This window comes from Leptodactylus fuscus, chromosome 2 (genome assembly GCF_031893055.1).
Source record: "Leptodactylus fuscus isolate aLepFus1 chromosome 2, aLepFus1.hap2, whole genome shotgun sequence".
Lineage (NCBI taxonomy): Eukaryota > Metazoa > Chordata > Amphibia > Anura > Leptodactylidae > Leptodactylus > Leptodactylus fuscus.
Genome location: NC_134266.1, coordinates 15,664,188 through 15,685,675, shown reverse-complemented (window position 1 = coordinate 15,685,675; position 21,488 = coordinate 15,664,188). Strand labels below are relative to the sequence as shown.

General features: G+C 38.7%; 1 protein-coding gene across 1 annotated transcript in view; it reads left to right on the top strand.

The window, feature by feature from the left end:
- The window catches only part of TMPRSS15 (transmembrane serine protease 15), a 258,100-nt gene that overhangs the window by 137,446 nt on the left and 99,166 nt on the right, over positions 1–21,488 (top strand). The window contains exons 16-18 of the mRNA XM_075263447.1: positions 1,079–1,219; positions 19,207–19,317; positions 20,747–20,873. Of these exons, the coding sequence (XP_075119548.1) occupies positions 1,079–1,219; positions 19,207–19,317; positions 20,747–20,873 (379 nt within the window). The remainder of the gene's footprint in view (positions 1–1,078; positions 1,220–19,206; positions 19,318–20,746; positions 20,874–21,488) is intronic.

The window sequence follows — 21,488 nt, the reverse complement described above, 5'->3', positions numbered from 1 at the left end:
TCAATGGGAGAAATAATAATAATAATAATAATTATAATAATAATAAATAATAATATTAATACTATAACTAATAGTAATAACAATAATAATAATAATAATAATAATAATAATAATACTATAACTAATAGTAATAACAACAACAATAATAATAATAATAATAATAATAATAATACTATAACTAATAGTAATAACAACAATAATAATAATAATAATAATAATAATAATAATAATAATATAACAGTAATAATAGAAATAATAATAATGACAATAATAAAAATAATAATAATACAAATAGTAATAATAATATAACAACAATAATAATAGCAATAATAATAATAATAATAATAATAATAATAATAATAATAATAATAACAACAACAACTGCTTTTAGTGTTACCTTCATCAGACATATCAGATATATAAAGTATATAGCAGGGAGCCCTGTCCAAGTTAGTTTATAAATATCTATAGGTGATGCAAAGTCCTCTGTTTCCAGGGGCACTGCTGTTTGCAGGTCCCTCCGGATGACATCAGCTGTGACATCCCATTTGTGTCAGGTGACCATTGAAGCCAATCACAGGCCTCAGCAGTGACCTCTTCACAAACTACATGTGGCAGCAGTTTGTGAAGAGGTCACCGCTGTGGGCTGTGATTGGTTGCAGCAGTCACCTGACACAAATGAGACATTATGGCTGATGAGATCAGTTGTTGCTGGAAACAGGGGACCGAGGAGAGGTGAGCACATTTTTTTTTTATTCTATTGGCTCCATTTGCTTCATCTATGGAATATAAAATTGACTGAGTAACTGTGATGTGTCCCAGAGTATTGTCTCTCTATACTCTACTATCTACCATCAGATATGTAATATACTTAACAAGTACCATATAGGTTCCTAGTCTTCAGCTTCAAAAGCAAAGATTATTATTGCCAGCTGCGAAGCAGAGAAAATGAACTAGCCCTTAATCTTCTTCACTGTAGGATTTGATCTCCCAACCATCTCACAAAAAATAAATCCTAAGGATGATATAATGTCTTCTTCGTGACACTGTCTTATTTGATTCTCATTGATATTTTTAGCTGTTTATACGGGAATGAATCAAGTACCAGACGTCTTCTCCACAACCAATCATATGACTGTGTATTTTACATCCGACTCCACGACTACCCGAAAAGGATTTGAGGCCAACTTCACCACTGGTTATCACCTTGGCATGTCAGGTACTAAACCACTTTACCGTCATATCCTTTTGTTACGAGATTCAAACGTTATCCTTATGGTTTTTACTATGTAATATTTAATGTAGAGTCTCTAAACCACCAGCTAATGAAATGGACGGTATATATGGCTCTCAGATGTTGGGTGGAAACATATGGATTTTTCTGGGAAGATATGTAGTAAATGGTCTAAAAGAAAGGAGGTTCATGGTTATATTGTGTTCTGTCCAGAAATGTAGAATGTTAGGAACTAAAAACATAAAAAATATTTGTAAAAAAAATATCTCCATGATCATCAAGGTCCCAAACCATTACAAACATTAGTCAAGATCCTTGCTAGAAATATCATTGAGTTTTGCTTTGAAATGATACAAAGGTTTCGGTTAGATTGTGAAGAGAGGTCGGCACTCCCCCCTCTTCATAGTGGTATGATCCTATATCCCAGTATTGTGTCAGGGTATTAATCTGGAGTCAGACTGAAAAGATTCACTTAGGTTTCCTATTATGTTTCAGCGTGTTGGAGTATATGACACTTGACAAAAAAACAACTTCAATATCAGACGGCCTACCCTGATGAGGCAAGCGTTAGCTTTATTTATACAAAAGTAATAAAATACCAATCGGTAGCATACACATTATGCTCAAATCTGTATTGCAGATGCGCGTCAGGGTTATACAGAATTACAATGATGCTTCAATATATTAGATAGAATTTTACTCTGCATAAACTTAACCTCTGTACCTTAAAATCCTTCTAAGAAGAAAGTAGAATTTTCATGAGTTAACCATTCCAATAACAAAATTATTTTTAACTGCTGTGTTGGGGTTGGTGACAACTATTGTATTTCTACAGTCATAATTGTAATTCTTCTTATACTTACTAGAGATGAGCGAGTAGTACTCGATCGAGTAGGTATTCGATCGAATACTACGGTATTCGAAATACTCGTACTCGATCGAGTACCATTTGCTATTTGAATGTAAAAAAATGTAGTATCATACAGAACTAATTTACCTAAAACAAATGTATTCAGACACATGACTGTATTATAGAAAATATTCTATAAAAATGATACATTAATAATTGTCATCCGATACAGTCTATAATCGTTCAGTATTGAAAGCGAAATCTGGTTATTAACATCACACTCATGTTTAGCCATTTACAAGTTGTCTCCGGAAGCTTCGTGTCTAATGTATATTCATGTGTGCCTGGTGTCCAGATGACAACATTGAAGAAGGATCGTGATTCACCAGCGAAGTGGAATATTTTCATCATTTTAATTTTGTAAACAAAACATAAATGAAAATATTCACAATAATCGACAGTATTTCATGTTAGAACAGATGGCGTTCAATTTGCTATAGTCAGTGTAACATAGAAGTGTTTGATCTGGAAAACATGCTGTTCTCCGTCATTGATAGAAAATAGAAAATTGAGTTCTATTACTACATTATTTATATCACAGCCGCCCTAACAAAAAGGCAATCAAATAGAGAAAAATATGCCGGATGCCAGAGGCAAGAAACTATGGGGCCTTGTAGGGAACGACCCGCCATAAGCCAAACTGGGAGACATGAGGACGACTTAGAACATGAGATCTCCCAGCAAGGATTCTATTCACTTGTTTGGGGTAGTGTGTGTGTGTGTATGTATATATATATATATATATATATATATATATATATATATATATATATATATATATATTATATTCATGCTTAAAGGGAAAGTGTCAGTGCAATGATGTATTGTTTAAATTATATAGTTTTATACAAGAAGTTCTTCTGCTTCTCTCTTCTACTCAATTCATTCCTGACTTTGGCTCATAAAGCCGCAGCAAAATTTGCAACAAAAACGCTGTTTTAACGCAACTTGGTGCTTCAGCCTTAGGCCTCCTGCACACAAATGGCACGGATATGGTTTTCACTGACCTATAGATTAAAGATAAATTGACAGGGCTGCAAATACGGACAGGTGTAGGAAAGGTATAGGACATATATAGGACCTGCTCTATATATTACAGCTCAATTTGTCCCGGACACACAGCCGCAAAAACAGGATCTATGTGTATGGGCCCATTGAAATGTACAGGGCCATAGTGTTATTCACAATTGTAGATAAGTCTGTCCCTGTGCATGACAGTTTACTAACTCCATGTGCCTCTTATTAATAGCAATTAACCCCATCATGTCCCTCACATTAACCCTTGTGTAAGAGTTACTGATATGTGAGAGACTTGGAGGTAATAATTAAGTATCTTCATTATTGAGGTCTTTTATTAGTACCTCCGTATGTGTCACATATTAGTAACCTTTATATGAGGCACACAGGGGTTAATATGAGGGACATGATGGGGTTTATTCCTATTAATGTGAGACACATGGCGTTACTAACACTAAACTAATAACCCTAAATGCCTGACATTAATGAGAATAGGAACTAAAGGAAGGTACCTGTGTGCTTTTTACTTTCACTTTGCTAGCAGCTTCCTCTCCTCCTCGGGGAACCTTTGCAGGATGCAGACGGCAGGAGCTATCACTATAGCAGGCAGAGACCTGAGCGATTAAGCTCCACCCCCTGTGTTTCCTGCACCCCTCTCATTGGAGGGCAATGAGAGAAGGGGAGTGTCCTTATGCCTCAGCTCTAGCAGAGCACTGAAGGGACGCTCCGACTTCATTTAACTCTTGCAGGTCCTGTGAAATATGGCAGGAGTACCACTCTTGGCACGTGTGCCAGGAGTTGCCGACCTCTGCTGTACAGGGTAATATGAATTTTGTGGCTTGCTATGGTCCAAAGTGTGTGAGATTGCAGAGATAGTGATGTGAGTTTGGGTTTTGTGGGGGTCCTGGGAAAAACGTATGTGCGCTATTGTGACGAAAAGTAGCCTATTGTGCAATCCTGTGTAGTAACTATGTTTGTGCAAAATCGGTGGAGCGGGTTTTGCGTGATTGAGGAACAAACATGCAAACATCCAAACCCACAAACATCCAAACTCACAAAAATTTTTGGTGATGTTTTTCATTTTATATATGTATATATAATATATATAGACCCCCCCGAGTATAATAATTGGAGCCCCAGGGGAGATGAGAGAACATAATAAACACCGTTACTCACCTCTCTAGGATCCAATGTTAAAGAGGACCTTTCATGGGTTTGGGCAAAGGCAGTTCTATATACTGAATTCAGTGCACTGTCGGCTTTCCAGCGGTATATAGAACTGCCTTTGCCCAAACCCATGAAAGGTCCTCTTTAATCCTAGCAGGCTTTGGGCCTATATGGTAATATACCAGACCACGTGACACCTGGGCATTACCAGTTAGGCCCGAAGCCAGCTAACATCGGATCCCAGAGAGGTAAGTAACATTGTTATGTTCCCTCACCTCCCCTGGGGCTCAGATTATTATACTTGGGGTCTGAAAACACCCCCGAGTATAATAATAGTGGCAGTGGGATCGCAGCCTGGCCCGGGCCTATTCACTGCCGGCCTCCGCGGCCTATAGTACAAGGGGAAGCGGGGGCGGCAATGATCAGGTCTGGGGAGGTTGGTAAATAGGCCGCTGCCTGCTGGAGATACAGGGGCCACTATGGGGTATAATACTGTGTGCAGGGTCACTATGAGGTATAATAGTGCATGCAGGAATTGGTTTACAGTTACACAACTATCTATTGTAGGGCTTAAGTGATGAAAGCTCCTTGTATAGTCAGCAATGACAATTATAGTCATAGTAATGACAATCTTACTATGAGGCAGTTTTCGCCTGACCAATATTGCTGCTCAGTAAGGCTGATTGCACACTACAGTCTACAGGCCGTGGATTCTACATCTCCATAGACTTCCATGGCGCCTGCAAAATTCACAGCTTTGTGCACAAAGAAGTCTATGGAACCACCAAATCCATGGCCTGGAGGCCTGTGAAAAATACTATAGTGTGCCAGCACCACTAAAGATACCAGACATGTTTTGTCATGTTTTGCATGTACATGATGATTCGTGCGGGCAGTGCGGCAAGCACACGGACCCCATTATAGTCTATGGGGTCCGTGCACTTTAACTGTCCAGCGCTTGCAGTTGCGCTGATATTCCGTTCAGGGGGGTCCTCCTGCGGACTCCTTCCAGACTAGAGGCAAGCGCTAATGTGAATCGGCCCTAAAAGCAAAGTGGAAGGAGTAGGACACGGGGAGAATGCGGGGTCCGGGGAGAATGATATACCCACAGGATAGTATTGCAGCATCCCTCCTGCACAACCAGTGTTGATTGGCTGAATCCTATACAGTGTACAGCATTAAGCCAATCAGCGCTGGTTATGCAGGAGGCTTGTCTTTGACGAGGCGGAGTCTAAGATCGGACCACAATGAAGACTGCTGTGGTCCGACCTTAGACTCCGCCTCCTCACAGACGAGCCTCCGGCAGAGCCAGCGTTGATTGGCCGAATGCTGTACACTGTATAGGATTCAGCCAATCAACGCTGGTTCTGAATCGAATCTTTACTGCAAATAGGAGTAGTATTTGATTGAGTACGAGTATTTTGAATACCTACTCCATCGAATACTACTCACTCATCTCTATTGAAGATAAGTCAAACATAGTTGTATTCATGTCTTTGTGATGGTTAAAGGGATTGTCAAGTTTCTGCAGCCTCTTTGTTCCTTACATAGATAAAAGGTTTTACTATTACCCTTATAATCTGGGGAACCGTATGAGAGTTGTAGCAAAAATAAGCATTAATCTATTATATACATGTGTCAAACATAAAAGGGTAATAAATGAGGTGTCAATATGAAAGTTCGAGGAATCCTTGTCTGTCAATTAGGGCTTCAGATAATATTTCGCTATGACGGTATTTCGCTATAGGTTGCGGCAGTATTGTTATGTCTCTGTATTCAGTTTTAGGCAGACTCGTGGGACGTGTGCACATAGGTGAGGGTCTTCAGCTGTGCTTAGGTTAGTTCCTACGGGAAGGCTTATTTTGATGTTCCTTTGATATTGTTTCCTTTTTAGCTCATGAAAAGATCTGGAGTATAAAAGCCAGCTGCTGTCCACTTGTTCCCTAATAAACACTAAAATACCATCTGACAATATACAGCCTATATACAAGTATATAGCCTGTACTGGCAAAGTTTTGGGCAAGTGGGAAAAAATGCTGCACAGTAAGAACGCTCTCAGAAATAGAAGGGTTAATAGTTTATTTTTGACAATTAACAAAATGCAAAGGGAATAAAGAAAAGAGAAATGCAAATCCCATTAATATTTGGTGTGACCGTTCCTGGGAGGAGGAGTCCTGAATGATACGGCCCCCACTGAGCCCTGCTCTCATCTTCACCCAGTCTGTCTGGGATTGTATGAAGACATAGAAGGATTAGCCTACATATGATTTGAATAGGGTTCAGGGAATAAGTGGCAAGGTCTATCTCCCCATAGACAAAAAGGATCAGATATTCTGAAACCCAGCATGACCAATCCTTCTCCCCCATTTAGGAGAGCCCCATACACATTAGATGGTTGGCCAGTCATGCCAAAATTAGTGGGTTTGACCTTTATTCGTGTACACCTATGGGCAACTTAATCCTCTATTCTGTAAAGAACTTGATTATTTTTTGTGCATGGACGTAACCCTTAAAAAATTTGTAAAAAATTTCTCCATGAATGAGTCTCCATGAAGACCAGTGTATGAAAAGCCTTCCACAGGTTTCTGCTACAGAAGGTAGCTATAAGAGCCAAGGGTGCACTTATTTTCAGGCAGATTGCAATAACATATCTATAATATTTTTCAGTATCTGTGGTTCTTTACATGATGACAGCCGTCCCGATAACCTTATGATAGGAGTAATAATTATAACATTCATTTCATACTCTATTGTGCCATTTATTTATATTGATTTATGGAGTGGAACTTTACTTATAACCAGTAACGATTGGGAATTATTATCCAATGAAGTCACCTTACAAATTAAGTTAAGCGCTACAGCATTGAGCGGCAATTCTAGCTAATTGGCTATGTGAAATGGTGTGTTTCCGGTCGACAATACAAGATAAAGAGGAAGCAACGGAGCGTGCACAGCTCTGAGCCTTAAGTGAGGCTTACAAAAATACCTGTAGACAATAAAATGGAAGGTAAATTACTAGAAACCTGCAAATATAAGACAAAAATGTAGGTAATGACTTAAAGAGGACCTTTCGCCATCTCCACCAACTTCACTATTGTGTATCCTTTAATAGGCTCTGCTCCACTGATTCCACCACAAGTTGAATATTTTCTCTAGCTTCTACCATGGTAACACCATCATTTCTGTTAGATTCAGCACCCAATATGCTTATGTAGGCTCAATATTGTCAACTGGATGGTCTCAGTGTCTGCTCCAGTTAAGGACTGCTCTACAATAGGAAGTCAAATTAGCATATTGGGTTAGTGAAACTTATGGAACCTATTGCTCAGGAATGGCGTGGGCTAGAGAAAAAATGTCAAAGTGGAGTGGCACAAATTGAAAGATGCAGAAGAGTTCGAGTTGGACTACTACTACTACTACTACTAATACCTACTCGATCGAATACTACTCGCTCATCTCTAGTAATAAACAGTGGAACAGAATTATTAAAAATGTCTAAAAGCAAACTTAGTTGTCCAGCGCAGCTTTCACTTTTCAGGAGCTGGAAGCGAACCCGGCCTTACTCCGGCATTATGCCAAAATGAATATGTCCCTATAATGCTCTATGCTGTACCCTAGTTGACCCAAATACAACTCCTGCACACCATGAACACCCTACTGACCCAACGCGTTTCATCCATTAGACACCAGGACTCATCTAATGAGTAGGAATTTGTTGTGCTTTTGCATTGTTAATAATATACCGTAATAATATACTGCAGATGTAATATCACAGTGAATTCGGTTTCATGGAAAGCAGCAGCTGAGATCTGGCAAGTTTATATGGCATGTTGTGTTCTTTTAAAATTTGCGGAGTGCCCTATGGTTACGCTACCGTTTTATTGTGGTTTTGTTAGATGTTTTATTCTTTTATTCAAAGGGATAAACAATATAACAACATTATATGTAAGAACAGCAACAATCAGTTTTCATGTTAGGTACGATTAGGCAGTTTTCTATAAAGAGAGTTGTAAAATCATTGTCCTCAGAACACTCCTCTAAAAAGAAAGAAGTCATTGTAAATGTAAAAATTCTGGATCTTTACAGTAGACTCACAATCACTAAGTGATCACCTTACTGGGGACGATGTAGATCCATGGGATTGGTAGCTGCTAGGGTTGAGCCAATCTTGAGATTTCAAGATTGATATTAAAATCTGATTTCCGATCATTTTCCATCCGATCCCAATCGCGATTGTGAAATTTACTCGATCGCCGATCGGAATCCGATCTTTACCGATCCCGATCACTCAACGCTAGTTAGTTTATGTTTATGGAGTAGGGTTGAGCCGAACTTGAGATTTCAGGATCAATATTAAAATCCGATTTCCGCTCATTTTCCATCCGATCCCGATGGCGATAGAGAAATTTACTCGATCGTCGATGGGAATCCGATCTTTCCCGATCACTCAACCGTAGTAGCTGCTATTGATTTGGCTAAACCCAGTAGCAGTTCAGCACATCCGGGCATCTTCATAGAGAGAAGGAGTGAAGGACCATTGATGAAAGGTGGCCCTTTAACAGTCAAGGGTCAGCATATGGAGAACAGTGGTAGCCTAGAGGACATTGTCGACAGGATTATTTTCTGACCCCAAATTTATTTTCACACTGATGATGTATATTTAGGATAGGGTATCAGTATGTGATCTGACACCTGGACGAAGTACAAATCCGTTTTTCCAGTGGCCTCTGGGTGCGGGAAGATGCTAGTGGATGGGAAGCAGAATTGGGAAAATTTATTAAGATTGGCATTATCTATGCCAGTCGTAATCCATTCCCCCACTGGGTGATACATCTGAATGATTAAGAGGCTCCAACCTTTTAATATACAGTCCAGTCATATTAATGTGACCACCGCCAATACAACGTGTCATAAAGCTCGCAATGTACGTGTGTGGTTCGACGAGCAGCAGGATGAGTTTACCGTACTCCCTTGGCCAGCAAATTCCCCGGACTTGAACCCAATTGCGAATCTGTAGGACCACCTTGATCGGGTTGTTCGCTCCATGGATGCTCAACCGCATAACCTAGCACTGCTGGCCACGGCACTGGAGTCGGCATGGCTCAACATCCCAGTGACCACCATCACAACATCCCCTCTCTTCCTGCACGTCTCGCAGCGGTCCGCTCTGCTAAAGGTGGTTATTCTGGATTTTGACAGGTGGTCACATTAATATGACTGGACTTTGTAATTAGGTCTAATGGGGCAAAATTAAATCTTGATCAATCAGCAGGGACAGGGGAAGATTTCAGGTATAACTTGTACCAGTTACTATTGGTCTGAGCCGTCCCCATCCTGACCTGTCTTGCTCCTCCCTTATCTAAGGAGTGTTGAAAAATTTGAAAAATGAAGAAAGTGTCAGATTTTGTCAGGAAACCGGAATGCCTCGTTTAGTAAATCTCTATTACTGGTGTTCTTTGGGATATAAAACAATCAATGAGTTTCTTTGTGTAAAATGTATTAATAAGACAAATGTTTTGTAACTTTCAGCATGGAGAGCTTGTCACTTTTAATTGTGCTACAAAATATTATGATGTCTTTTATCACTAATGAGCTGACAGCATGACGGATGTCGCCGCTTTCTTGTGCCTCTGTTTATGCCCCAGAACTCACAAAATAACTTTTATTCATCCTTGTAATTGTTTACTCCATTCCCAAAGACAAATTGCAATACTTAATATTACGAACCTTAAAGGGATATGACGCGTACTCGTTGTATTTTATGCAGCCTTATAATGGGAAATGTATTGAAAAATCTATACTGGTGATGTGATGGGTGTATACTTGGAAGGGTATGTTTACAAGGAGCAATTTGGAGTTGATTTGGGGGCAGATTCCGTCTAAAAATCTGGATTCCGCCTTTCATTGTTTTCAATAGGAGGTAGAAATGGACACTACTTTTTCAGGATGTCCTGCTCTGTCTTTTGTCTGATTCGGTCGCAGAACTCATGGTACGAGGCTACAGCAGATTTTCTCCCATTATGTCTGAGACTCGTCAGTGACTAAACAAAGCTTTAGCTTTCCGCCACCTTAAATTCCATATCCTTTTTTAGGGTTGGTTCACATCTGCTTTTGTATTCTGTCCGGGGAGAGTCCGCATGGAGACCCCCCGAACGGAATACAAACACAATTGCAAACGCTGTGCTGTAAAAGTACATGGACCCCATAGACTATAATTACTGTCCACACAATCTCTGCGGACATCTGGCGGTAAGCACATGGACTCCATTATAGTCTATGGGGTCCGTGTGCCTTTACTGCACCAGAGCTTGCTCTTGCATTTGGTATTCCGATCGGGGGTGGGGTGGGGGGATCTCCATGCAGACTCCCCCAGCCGGAATCCAAATGCTGATGTAAACGAGGGCTTATGTGTTTGAGGGCAGGGCTATATAACTGATATTTATGTATGAATTTATTTATTTACTTATCTATATTTTTTATTTTATTCTTTGTTGTTGTTTTTGTTATTTACTATAAATAGTTATCTTACAGCTTATTTTTCATTTTAACATTTTTTTATTTATTTATTTATTTATTTTTTGAGGGGGGTTGTGTCTGCTCCATCAAAAAAGGTCAGAGAAGAACTTTTTGGGGACTTGATTATTAATATATATATATGGGCACCTGACCCATAACTGAACAATCTATAGTGTAATAATATGGCACTGTAGAATAAGACTCATTCATGACCACTGTAGAAAGGCACAATGGTGGTCAGTGTGAGGTTTAAATTGGAGACAATGTAACAGCAAGCATGGACAATCATGAAGCACGGTGGCTCAGTGGTTTGTACTACAGCCTTGCAGCGCTGGAGTCCTGGGTTCAAATCCCGCCCAGAACAATATCTGCAAGGAGTTTGTATGTTCTCTCCGTGTTTGCGTGGGTTTCCTCCCACACATCAAAGACATACTGATAGGGAACTTAGATTGTGAGCCCTATATGGGACAGTGACTGTCAATGTCTGTAAAGCGCTGAGGAATATGATGGCGCTATGCAAGTAAGCATAATAAATAAATAATAAATACAAAAAATATGGCGGAAAATTGTAACGCTTCTAATCATAGAATGCATATGTGTTGGTTTAAACGGTAAATGATAACTCCACCCAAACTTAGCATATTGAAGGAATTTTACTTTGCCATTTTTTACACTGATTTTCATATGTTATATACACTGCCTGGCCAAAAAAAAGTCGCGAGTGTTAATATTTAGTTGGGCCACCATGAGCACGAATAACAGCACGCATCCATCTCGGCATGGAGTCTATAATGTTCTGTAGTGTAGACTCAGGGATTTTGATCCAATTCTCGAGTATCCGGGAGCCCAGGTTACGCAGATTCGTTGGGGGTGGTGAGTGACAGCGCAGGTTCCTTTCCAGCACGTCCAGTGTTTTGTGTGTTTCTCGTCGCACCCGGACACGACCATCACTCTGGAACAATGACCTTTCTCCACTGCTCTAGGGTTCAATCCTTGTGGTCTCTTGCAAATGACAGGCGCCAACGTCTGTTGGTCTCTGTCAGCAATGGCTTTCGTGTGGCGACACAACTGTTGAGACCCATTCCTTTGAGTTCTCATTGCATTGTTCGCTCCAAAATGTGTTGCTCCGTCGAGTTGAATATCTGTGTGAGCTCAAAGGTGGTTTTCCGGTGGTTATTCTTCATCAGTCGCTTTAGGGACCTACGACCTCGAGTTTTGAGTATAGTCTTACGCCCACACTTTCCACGGTTGGAGGGGGGTTCTCCACCATCTCGCCATGCTTGTATGATACGCTGAACAGTTCTCTGTCCGATACCAGTTACTTCGGCTCTCTCCTTGGTGGATTTCTTGGCCTGATACAATCCAATGACTTGCCCCTTCTTGAAGGCACTAACATCTCTTCCTCTGGTAGCTCTTCCATTGGTAGACATCGCTTCACACCTTTAATTATGATCTGCACTTGACAGGCTATAGCTCAATTATATATATTCAAGAATATATGCAAATTCCTGTCATGAACAGTTCATAATTATATCAGGGGTGGAACGGTACCTTGTTGCACAACGCAACTTTTTTTTTTGGCCAGGCAGTGTATAAGTTCATGTTATTTTTTATGTTTTGTCATGACAATTTGATAACCAAGTATATCTCCACCTCTAATCCTAAAAAGCACGCCGCGTTTCATGAAAAGATTGAGACATTATCCCAGCTACATCTCTACTATCACTCAACCTTGCGATAATTCCACCCCTGGATTTCAGGCTCCATCAATCAGGGTCCTGACCTCAATTACTAACGCATAATTAAAGAATAACTGACCAGAAAGTCTCTCTTGGCCTATTCTCACATTTCTTCATTAAACCATCAGAGGACAATTGTTACCAATTGAATAAATACCTTATTAAATTTTGAAATAGATTTCTAAGAACAAAAACAATTACGTGCACGGCGTTCAGCCATAACATTAAAACCACTACCAGGTGCTGTAAATAACATTGATTGTCTCATTACAATGATATCTGTCATGTGGTGATATATATTAGACAGCATGCACACGTTAACTCGTTTTGTTTTTTAATTAAGAGTTTTGCATTTTTTGAGAAGTGTAAGTCATTTTCAGTGGTATCAAAAAACAGCACAAGTGATAAAACATCTGGCAGAGGTAGCTCTATTCAGTTGTATATAGGTCCCCAGGCTGTTTGTGCAAGGTGACCACTGCAACCAGTCACAAGCCCTGGCAATTAAATTAGGTCCAAGATTAATTTTTGGTCAAAAAAATTTAATACGAACAACACCTTAAAACAGTGTTGAAAGTTGTCAGGGATCCTAGGAACCTATCTATAAAACATAGTGTAGAACACTGTCAGGGCTCCTAGGAACCTATCTATAAAACATAGTGTACAACACTGTCAGGGCTCCTAGGAACCTATCTATAAAACATAGTGTAGAACACTGTCAGGGCTCCTAGGATCCTATCTATAATACATAGTGTAGAATACTGTCAGGGCTCCTAGGAACCTATCTATAATACATAGTGTATAACACTGTCAGGGCTCCTAGGAACCTATCTATAAAACATAGTGTATAACACTGTCAGGACTCCTAGGAACCTATCTATAAAACATAGTGTATAACACTATCAGGGCTCCTAGGAAACCATCTATAAAACATAGTGTAGAACACTGTCAGGACTCCTAGGAACCTATCTATAATACATAGTGTATAACACTGTCAGGGCTCCTAGGAACCTATCTATAAAACATAGTGTATAACACTGTCAGGACTCCTAGGAACCTATCTATAATACATAGCGTAGAACACTATCAGGGCTCCTAGGAAACCATCTATAAAACATAGTGTAGAACACTGTCAGGGCTCCTAGGAACCTATCTATAAAATATAGTGTAGAACACTGTCAGGGCTCCTAGGAACCTATCTATAATACATAGCGTAGAACACTGTCAGGGCTCCTAGGAACCTATCTATAAAATATAGCGTAGAACACTGTCAGGGCTCCTAGGAACCTATCTATAATACATAGCGTAGAACACTGTCAGGACTCCTAGGAACCTATCTATAATACATAGCGTAGAACACTATCAGGGCTCCTAGGAACCCATCTATAAAACATAGTGTATAACACTGTCAGGACTCCTAGGAACCCATCTATAAAACATAGTGTATAACACTGTCAGGACTCCTAGGAACCCATCTATAAAACATAGTGTATAACACTGTCAGGACTCCTATACGGTCTGACATTGTTCAAACCATGCTAAAGAGTCTTAGACTGTATGTGGGCACAACCCCTCCAACAAGGAGAATGATACCACCCAGTTGTAAATGCATTCTTAAATTTCCTGGATGAATAACAGAGGACCTGTACAACACAGAATTGTAAGGGATTTTGTTCCAGAAATGTTATTTCATGGGTAATACAAGGATTTACTAAATAGAAATGTTGGAAAAGGTGACATTTTCTTAATATGAGGCCCCCCAAAAAAATTCCAGCTAGATCTTGGGGTTTCTATTACAGATGAAACATTCCATAGATGATAGATGGAATATTCAGTAGATAGAAAGGAGACAGAACATACTTGTGACTTAGGAGTAGGAATCAGGAACAAATTATACGGAGCGCAATAAAAAAAAATTCTGTACAATTCAATATAATGCAAAATATACAAAAAAGTGATGGCAAATATTTCAATTTAAATAAAGGAATTGTTTAATTTAAAAAAAGTTAAAGTTATCAATATTTGAATTTAAAGAAGACAATATTTTAATAAAGAATATTAACAGTTAATAGCAAAGCACCTCCTTACTTTCCTTGTAACCTGATGATATGTCCATGTTTGCATCCATGTCTAAATTCTACACATTCCGTGCTGAGCTTGTTACAATATATTTTCATCCGCGTCGCCACAAAATACAGAAAAAGACAGAAGAATAAAATGAAATTAAACAATTCTGAAGTTCATTTATGCACAATGGGTGAAGTAATTTGCCTTTTCATGCTTAGGCATTTTTAATGTAGCAATCTACTCAGGCTGAAACAAATGTGTCCCTCCAGAGATATATTCTTTTCAAGAAGACATATTAGGTGTTGCGTGACTATATATTTCCTTAATTTGTCCTCCTCTCTTTTCTGAAATGCATTTACTTTGTTCAGCCAAAATATGCTTTCTTTTGTGCTGTTTCAGCTCCTTTGTAGTTAATGTAGCTGAGAAAAGTCAAGCTTATTCTTTCTGCTTCATATATCATCAACAACGGTGGCCGGATAGCAGAAATGATTATCAATAGGAGGATGATTATATTTGGTAATGATGTATGAAAAGAAAAAAATATGTATATAGAGTAATACAGGAATGCGGCCTTACTATAGTATGTGCAAAATACCTGGATGGATGGATGGATGGATAGATAGATAGATAGATAGATAGATAGATAGATAGATAGATAGATAGATAGATGATAGATAGATGATAGATAGATGATAGATAGATGATAGATAGATAGATAGATAGATAGATAGATAGATAGATAGATAGATAGATAGATAGATAGATAGATAGATAGATAGATAGGAGATAGATAGATAAATCATAATAGATCGGTAGATAGATATATCATGATAGATAGACAGATAGATAGATTGATCATAGATGGATGGATAGATTGATCTAGATAGATAGATAGATAGATAGATAGATAGATAGATAGATAGATTAGATAGACAACCAGCAGTGATAAAAATCAATCAGTATCTTTATTCCACAGCAACGTTTGAGAAAGGTTCCAATCCAGGGACCAAAACATCACTGGGGAATAAAGACACTGTTTGATTTTTTTCACTATTTGGATTGCTGCTGGCTTTGTTTTTACCTATACAATTTGGGAAAGTGATCTTTTCTTTTAGATTTGCACCCACTCTTTGGTACTTGTGCTACTTTAAATTTTCTATAACTAGATAGATAGATAGATAGATAGATAGATAGAACAGAGAGATAGATAGAACAGAGAGATAGATAGAACAGAGAGATAGATAGATATGAGATAGATAGATAGGAGATAGATAGATAGGAGATAGATAGATATGAGATAGATAGATATGAGATAGATAGATAGATAGATAGATAGATAGATAGATAGATAGATATGAGAGAGAGATAGATAGATAGATAGATAGATAGATAGATAGATAGATAGATAGATAGGAGATAGATAGATAGGAGATAGATGGATAGATAGATAGATAGATAGATATGAGATAGATGGATAGATAGATAGATAGATAGATAGATATGAGATAGATAGATATATATTAGATAGATAGATAGATATGAGAGAGATAGATAGATAGATAGATAGATAGATAGATATGAGATAGATAGATATATATTAGATAGATAGATATGAGATAGATAGATAGATATGAGATAGATAGATATGAGATAGATAGATATGAGATAGATAGATATGAGATAGATAGATATGAGATAGATAGATAGATAGATATGAGATAGATAGATAGATATGAGATAGATAGATAGATATGAGATAGATAGATAGATATGAGATAGATAGATAGATAGATAGATAGATAGATAGATAGATAGATAGATAGAGTCCTATGAAAAAGTTTGGGCACCCCTATTAATCTTAATCATTTTTAGTTCTAAATATTTTGGTGTTTGCAACAGCCATTTCAGTTTGATATATCTAATAACTGATGGACACAGTAATATTTCAGGATTGAAATGAGGTTTATTGTACTAACAGAAAATGTGCAATATGCATTAAACCAAAATTTGACCGGTGCAAAAGTATGGGCACCCTTATCATTTTATTGATTTGAATTCCCCTAACTACTTTTTACTGACTTACTGAAGCACAAAATTGGTTTTGTAACCTCAGTGAGCTTTGAACTTCATAGCCAGATGTATCCAATCATAAGAAAAGGTATTTAAGGTGGCCAATTGCAAGTTGATCTCCTATTTGAATCTCCTCTGAAGAGTGGCATCATGGGCTACTCAAAACAACTCTCAAATGATCTGAAAACAAAGATTGTTCAACATAGTTGTTCAGGGGAAGGATACAAAAAGTTGTCTCAGAGATTTAACCTGTCAGTTTCCACTGTGAGGAACATAGTAAGGAAATGGAAGACCACAGGGACAGTTCTTGTTAAGCCCAGAAGTGGCAGGCCAAGAAAAATATCAGAAAGGCAGGGAAGAAGAATGGTGAGAACAGTCAAGGACAATCCACAGACCACCTCCAAAGAGCTGCAGCATCATCTTGCTGCAGATGGTGTCACTGTGCATCGGTCAACTATACAGCGCACTTTGCACAAATAGAAGCTGTATGGGAGAGTGATGAGAAAGAAGCCGTTTCTGCACGTACGCCACAAATAGAGTTGCCTGAGGTATGAAAAAGCACATTTGGACAAGGCAGCTTCATTTTGGAAACAAAAATTGAGTTGTTTGGTTATAAAAAAAGGCGTTATGCATGGCGTCCAAAAAGAAACAGCATTCCAAGAAAAACACATGCTACCCACTGTAAAATTTGGTGGAGGTTCCATCATGCTTTGGGGCTGTGTGGCCAATGCCGGCATCGGGAATCTTGTTAAAGTTGAGAGTCGCATGGATTCCACTCAGTATCAGCAGATTCTTGAGAATAATGTTCAAGAATCAGTGACGAAGTTGAAGTTACGCCGGAGATGGATATGTCAGCAAGACAATGATCCAAAACACCGCTCCAAATCCTCAGGCATTCATGCAGAGGAACAATGACAATGTTCTGGAATGGCCATCCCAGTCCCCAGACCTGAATATCATTGAACATCTGTGGGATGATTTGAAGCGGGCTGTCCATGCTCGGCGACCATCTAACTTAACTGAACTTGAATTGTTTGTCCAAAATACCTTCATCCAGGATCCAGGAACTGATTAAAAGCTACAGGAAGCGACTAGAGGCTGTTATCTTTGCAAAAGGAGGATGTACTAAATATTAATGTCACTTTTCTGTTGAGGTGCCCATACTTTTGCACCGGTCAAATTTTGGTTTAATGCATATTGCGCATTTTCTGTTAGTACAATAAACCTCATTTCAATCCTGAAATATTACTGTGTCCATCAGTTATTAGATATATCAAACTGAAATGGCTGTTGCAAATACCAAAATATTTAGAACTAAAAATGATTAAGATTAATAGGGGTGCCCAAACTTTTTCATAGGACTGTAGATAGATAGATTATGAGATATGTACTACTTTAACTCTCCTTTAAAAATCAGATTAGGAAGAATTACACAGGTTTAAGTAAAAACAATTGTAATTAAGATTTTAAAAACTAAATAAGGTAACTTAATTTAATAAAACATTATAAATATTGACAAGAAGTTCAACGTAATATAGAAAGGAAGAAAACACATACTAGGTTATATATAGGGAATGTAATAATGACTATTGTAGTTCATCATTAGTGGTTAAGTACAAGAAACCAGATAAATGGTAGAGTAGATGTTTAATTTCCACAAAGAAATGTTAAATAAAAGAAAGACGGAGAAAGAGAAAGAAAGAAAGAAAGAAAGAAAGAAAGAAAGACGGAGAAAGAGAAAGAAAGAAAGAAAGAAAGAAAGAAAGAAAGAAAGAAAGAAAGAAAGAAAGAAAGAAAGAAAGAAAGAAAGAAAGAAAGAAAGAAAGAAAGAAAGAAAGAAAGAGAAAGAAAGGTTAATGAAGTCATGCACATGCTCTCTATTCCTCTTCTATAATGTTGCACAAGCAAATATTTTGTGTCTCCGGGCTTCACTGCTCACCCTGGACTTGAGTTCAGAATAGCAGAATGATAAAAGAAAAGGCCAAGAAAAAAAGAAAAAAACATTTTACGTGAAATTTTAAACGCGTTCAGCGAGCTATAAAACTCCAGAAGTGTGAGAAATGTCAATCATTTCTGGGCAAATTTAGACTTGCACCTATTGTGAAAAGAAATTGAATTGGTGAGACGCAGATCTAAGAAAAGTTTGGAGAATGAAATTGCTACAAGTTAGCGATAGCAGAGATCTGCCGAGGCTCCGCATAACGGTAACTGCGGAGGATCAGACTGGATCAGTAATTAGCCGAGATGAGGAGTAAAAGTAGGACATGGATAGAGGAGTAATGGAGTTATGAGTGACATTGACAAGACATTGAGGCTCACCCATCAGATTCACATTACTAATGTTTTAAAAGCTTACTAAAAATAAATCGTATTATTAAATCAGGGTCTATCTTTCTTCTACGAATCTCCTAATTGCCATTTTAACATTGGCGCTGTTCACATTGTGTTTTATTAAATTGCCTACGTGATAAATATATCTCTTCTTACAGAGCCGTGTAATGCATCCTCCTTCCAGTGTCACAGCGGCGAATGCGTCTTATTGAACCGTCTATGTGATCAACATCAAGACTGTCCAGATGGTTCTGACGAAGACAAATGTGGTAAGAGATTTTTGTAGGGGATATAATGGAATTGGGCTCAAAATCCAATCTAAAACTGACCAACAGCTATCCCCCTCACCATATACCTGTATGTGCATGTTCAGATCGGTCAGCCATGCATATTTTCATTGGAAGAATGGATGAAACCACTGCCAGGTCCCATTTTGTACAAGAACAAAGGATCAGACATGTTCAAATCCAACATGCCTGATCCTTTTTCCTCCCCCCTAACCCCAGGTCTCCTTCACTTGTAGATTGCAAGCCTTCTGTCCTTCAGAACCTCATGTAACATCATGTTTATTATACTTGTTCTTATTGTTATCTGCACAAGTTATGGCCTATTCATGGGATACAGGAACATGCAGATCAGCGGGTAGCATTCAGGCCCCACAAATCAAAAAAGGGGGGAATTTTTGTCTCCCATTCTGAATGGAGCAGTGTTCGAATGGTGGTTGGTCATCGCACATCATTCCATTTATTTCAATGGGAGTGCCAGGGATAGTCCTATTAAAATGAAAGGCGCAGTGTGCCACTGCTTGACCACCAACCTAAAAATTGGGAACAAATTCTTCTGTTCTTCAGATCTATCTATCTAAAAGCTTTATTCAATAGTATAGACTTAGAAAAGTATAATTTGGTAGCATCTCCAGTGCAGTAGTTGGTGGCCATCGTACTCTATGTTCCTGCTCCGAAATAAGAAGTAGCTGAGAGCTACATTTATGGTGTTTTTATACATTTTTTGTGCTCTGTCAGATAAATAAGTCTACGTTCACATCTTCTGCCGCAGAGTGTAGCTGAAATTGCAAGCAGGACTTTTTTATCCGACAATTTCAAGGAAAAAAAATAATGGATACCCATTGGAGTCCATTATAGTCAATGGGATCTGCTGTACTTTATTACACAGACCCATTTTATTCTTTAATATGTTCCTGTGGTCCTATAATGGAGATGTGAATAGTCCTTAACTAAGAGACAAAAAAATAATAAAAATGTAATAAATAACAATTAAATATGAGCAGGATCCCATCTAAAGCATTTCTCTAATCCATTCCATCACTACATGGTCGATACTTTCGTGTTATGCCAACCTAAAGCTCTTGTCATGGATACAATGACTTCAGTGATGCCCATCCCATTCCTCTGAATTTCCATACTGGTGGGATATGGGATTTAAGCAGGATAACACGTTACCATGATAACTTTGGCTCTTCCACTCGTGTAAATGACAAAATAAGCAGTCATCACCCACTCGGATTTCTCTTTTATGAAGGTTTCCTCTTCTGGGACATGTGTTGCCCAACAAAGGCAATGTTACTCTCTAGAAGAGATTCATTGGGTGTCGGGAACACTCAGGTCCATTATTTGGAGATAATAATTACAGGTGCAACTTGGAGCTGAATGACCAGACCTTTGTGATCTTCTTTTATAGTTCAACTCTCTGACACTAGATCCAGTGGATTGGTCCAGATCTCGGTTCAGGCAGAATGGCACACGGCATGTGCAGATCTGTGGACTGACGAAATCTCTAACAACATATGTCATCGACTAGGACTTGGGTAAGTGTACAAAAAATATCAAAACTTGCTGTGTGTTCAGAGACTATAATCCATTCATTTTACAGCCGTGACAAGACATCTTAGGTTATATTTTGCTCTTCTGACTGAGCTTTGATGGTTTCTACTAGTCTACGCAATGTCTGGCAGGTAGAACATCTTACATAAAACCTTGTGTGGACTTGTCACCATTCACAGCAAGATCGGCATCCTACTGAAGCTCACAACACTAAGGATACATTCATATATCTCAGATGTAGCAGAGCTCAGCACACACTCAGCTCTGCTACATCTCTGGTGTAGCAGAGCTCAGCGCACGACCAGCTCTGCTACACCTGTGCGCTCAACACTGCTACGTCTGAGATTGGACCAGAATGGAGACTGCTGTGGACCGATCTTAGACTCCGTCTCCTCTGGCAGAACCAGCGTTGATTGGCCGAATGCTGTACTCTGTATGGCATTCGGCCAATAAACGCTGGTCAATGCATTCCTATGGGAAAAAGTCAGCTCCCGCATATCACAAGCTGACAGGGATCCCAATGAGAGCTCCAAATAGCTGTTTTAGTAACATTCCCACCTAAATAAAGGTAATCCCTAGCTAACCCTGCCTGTACATCT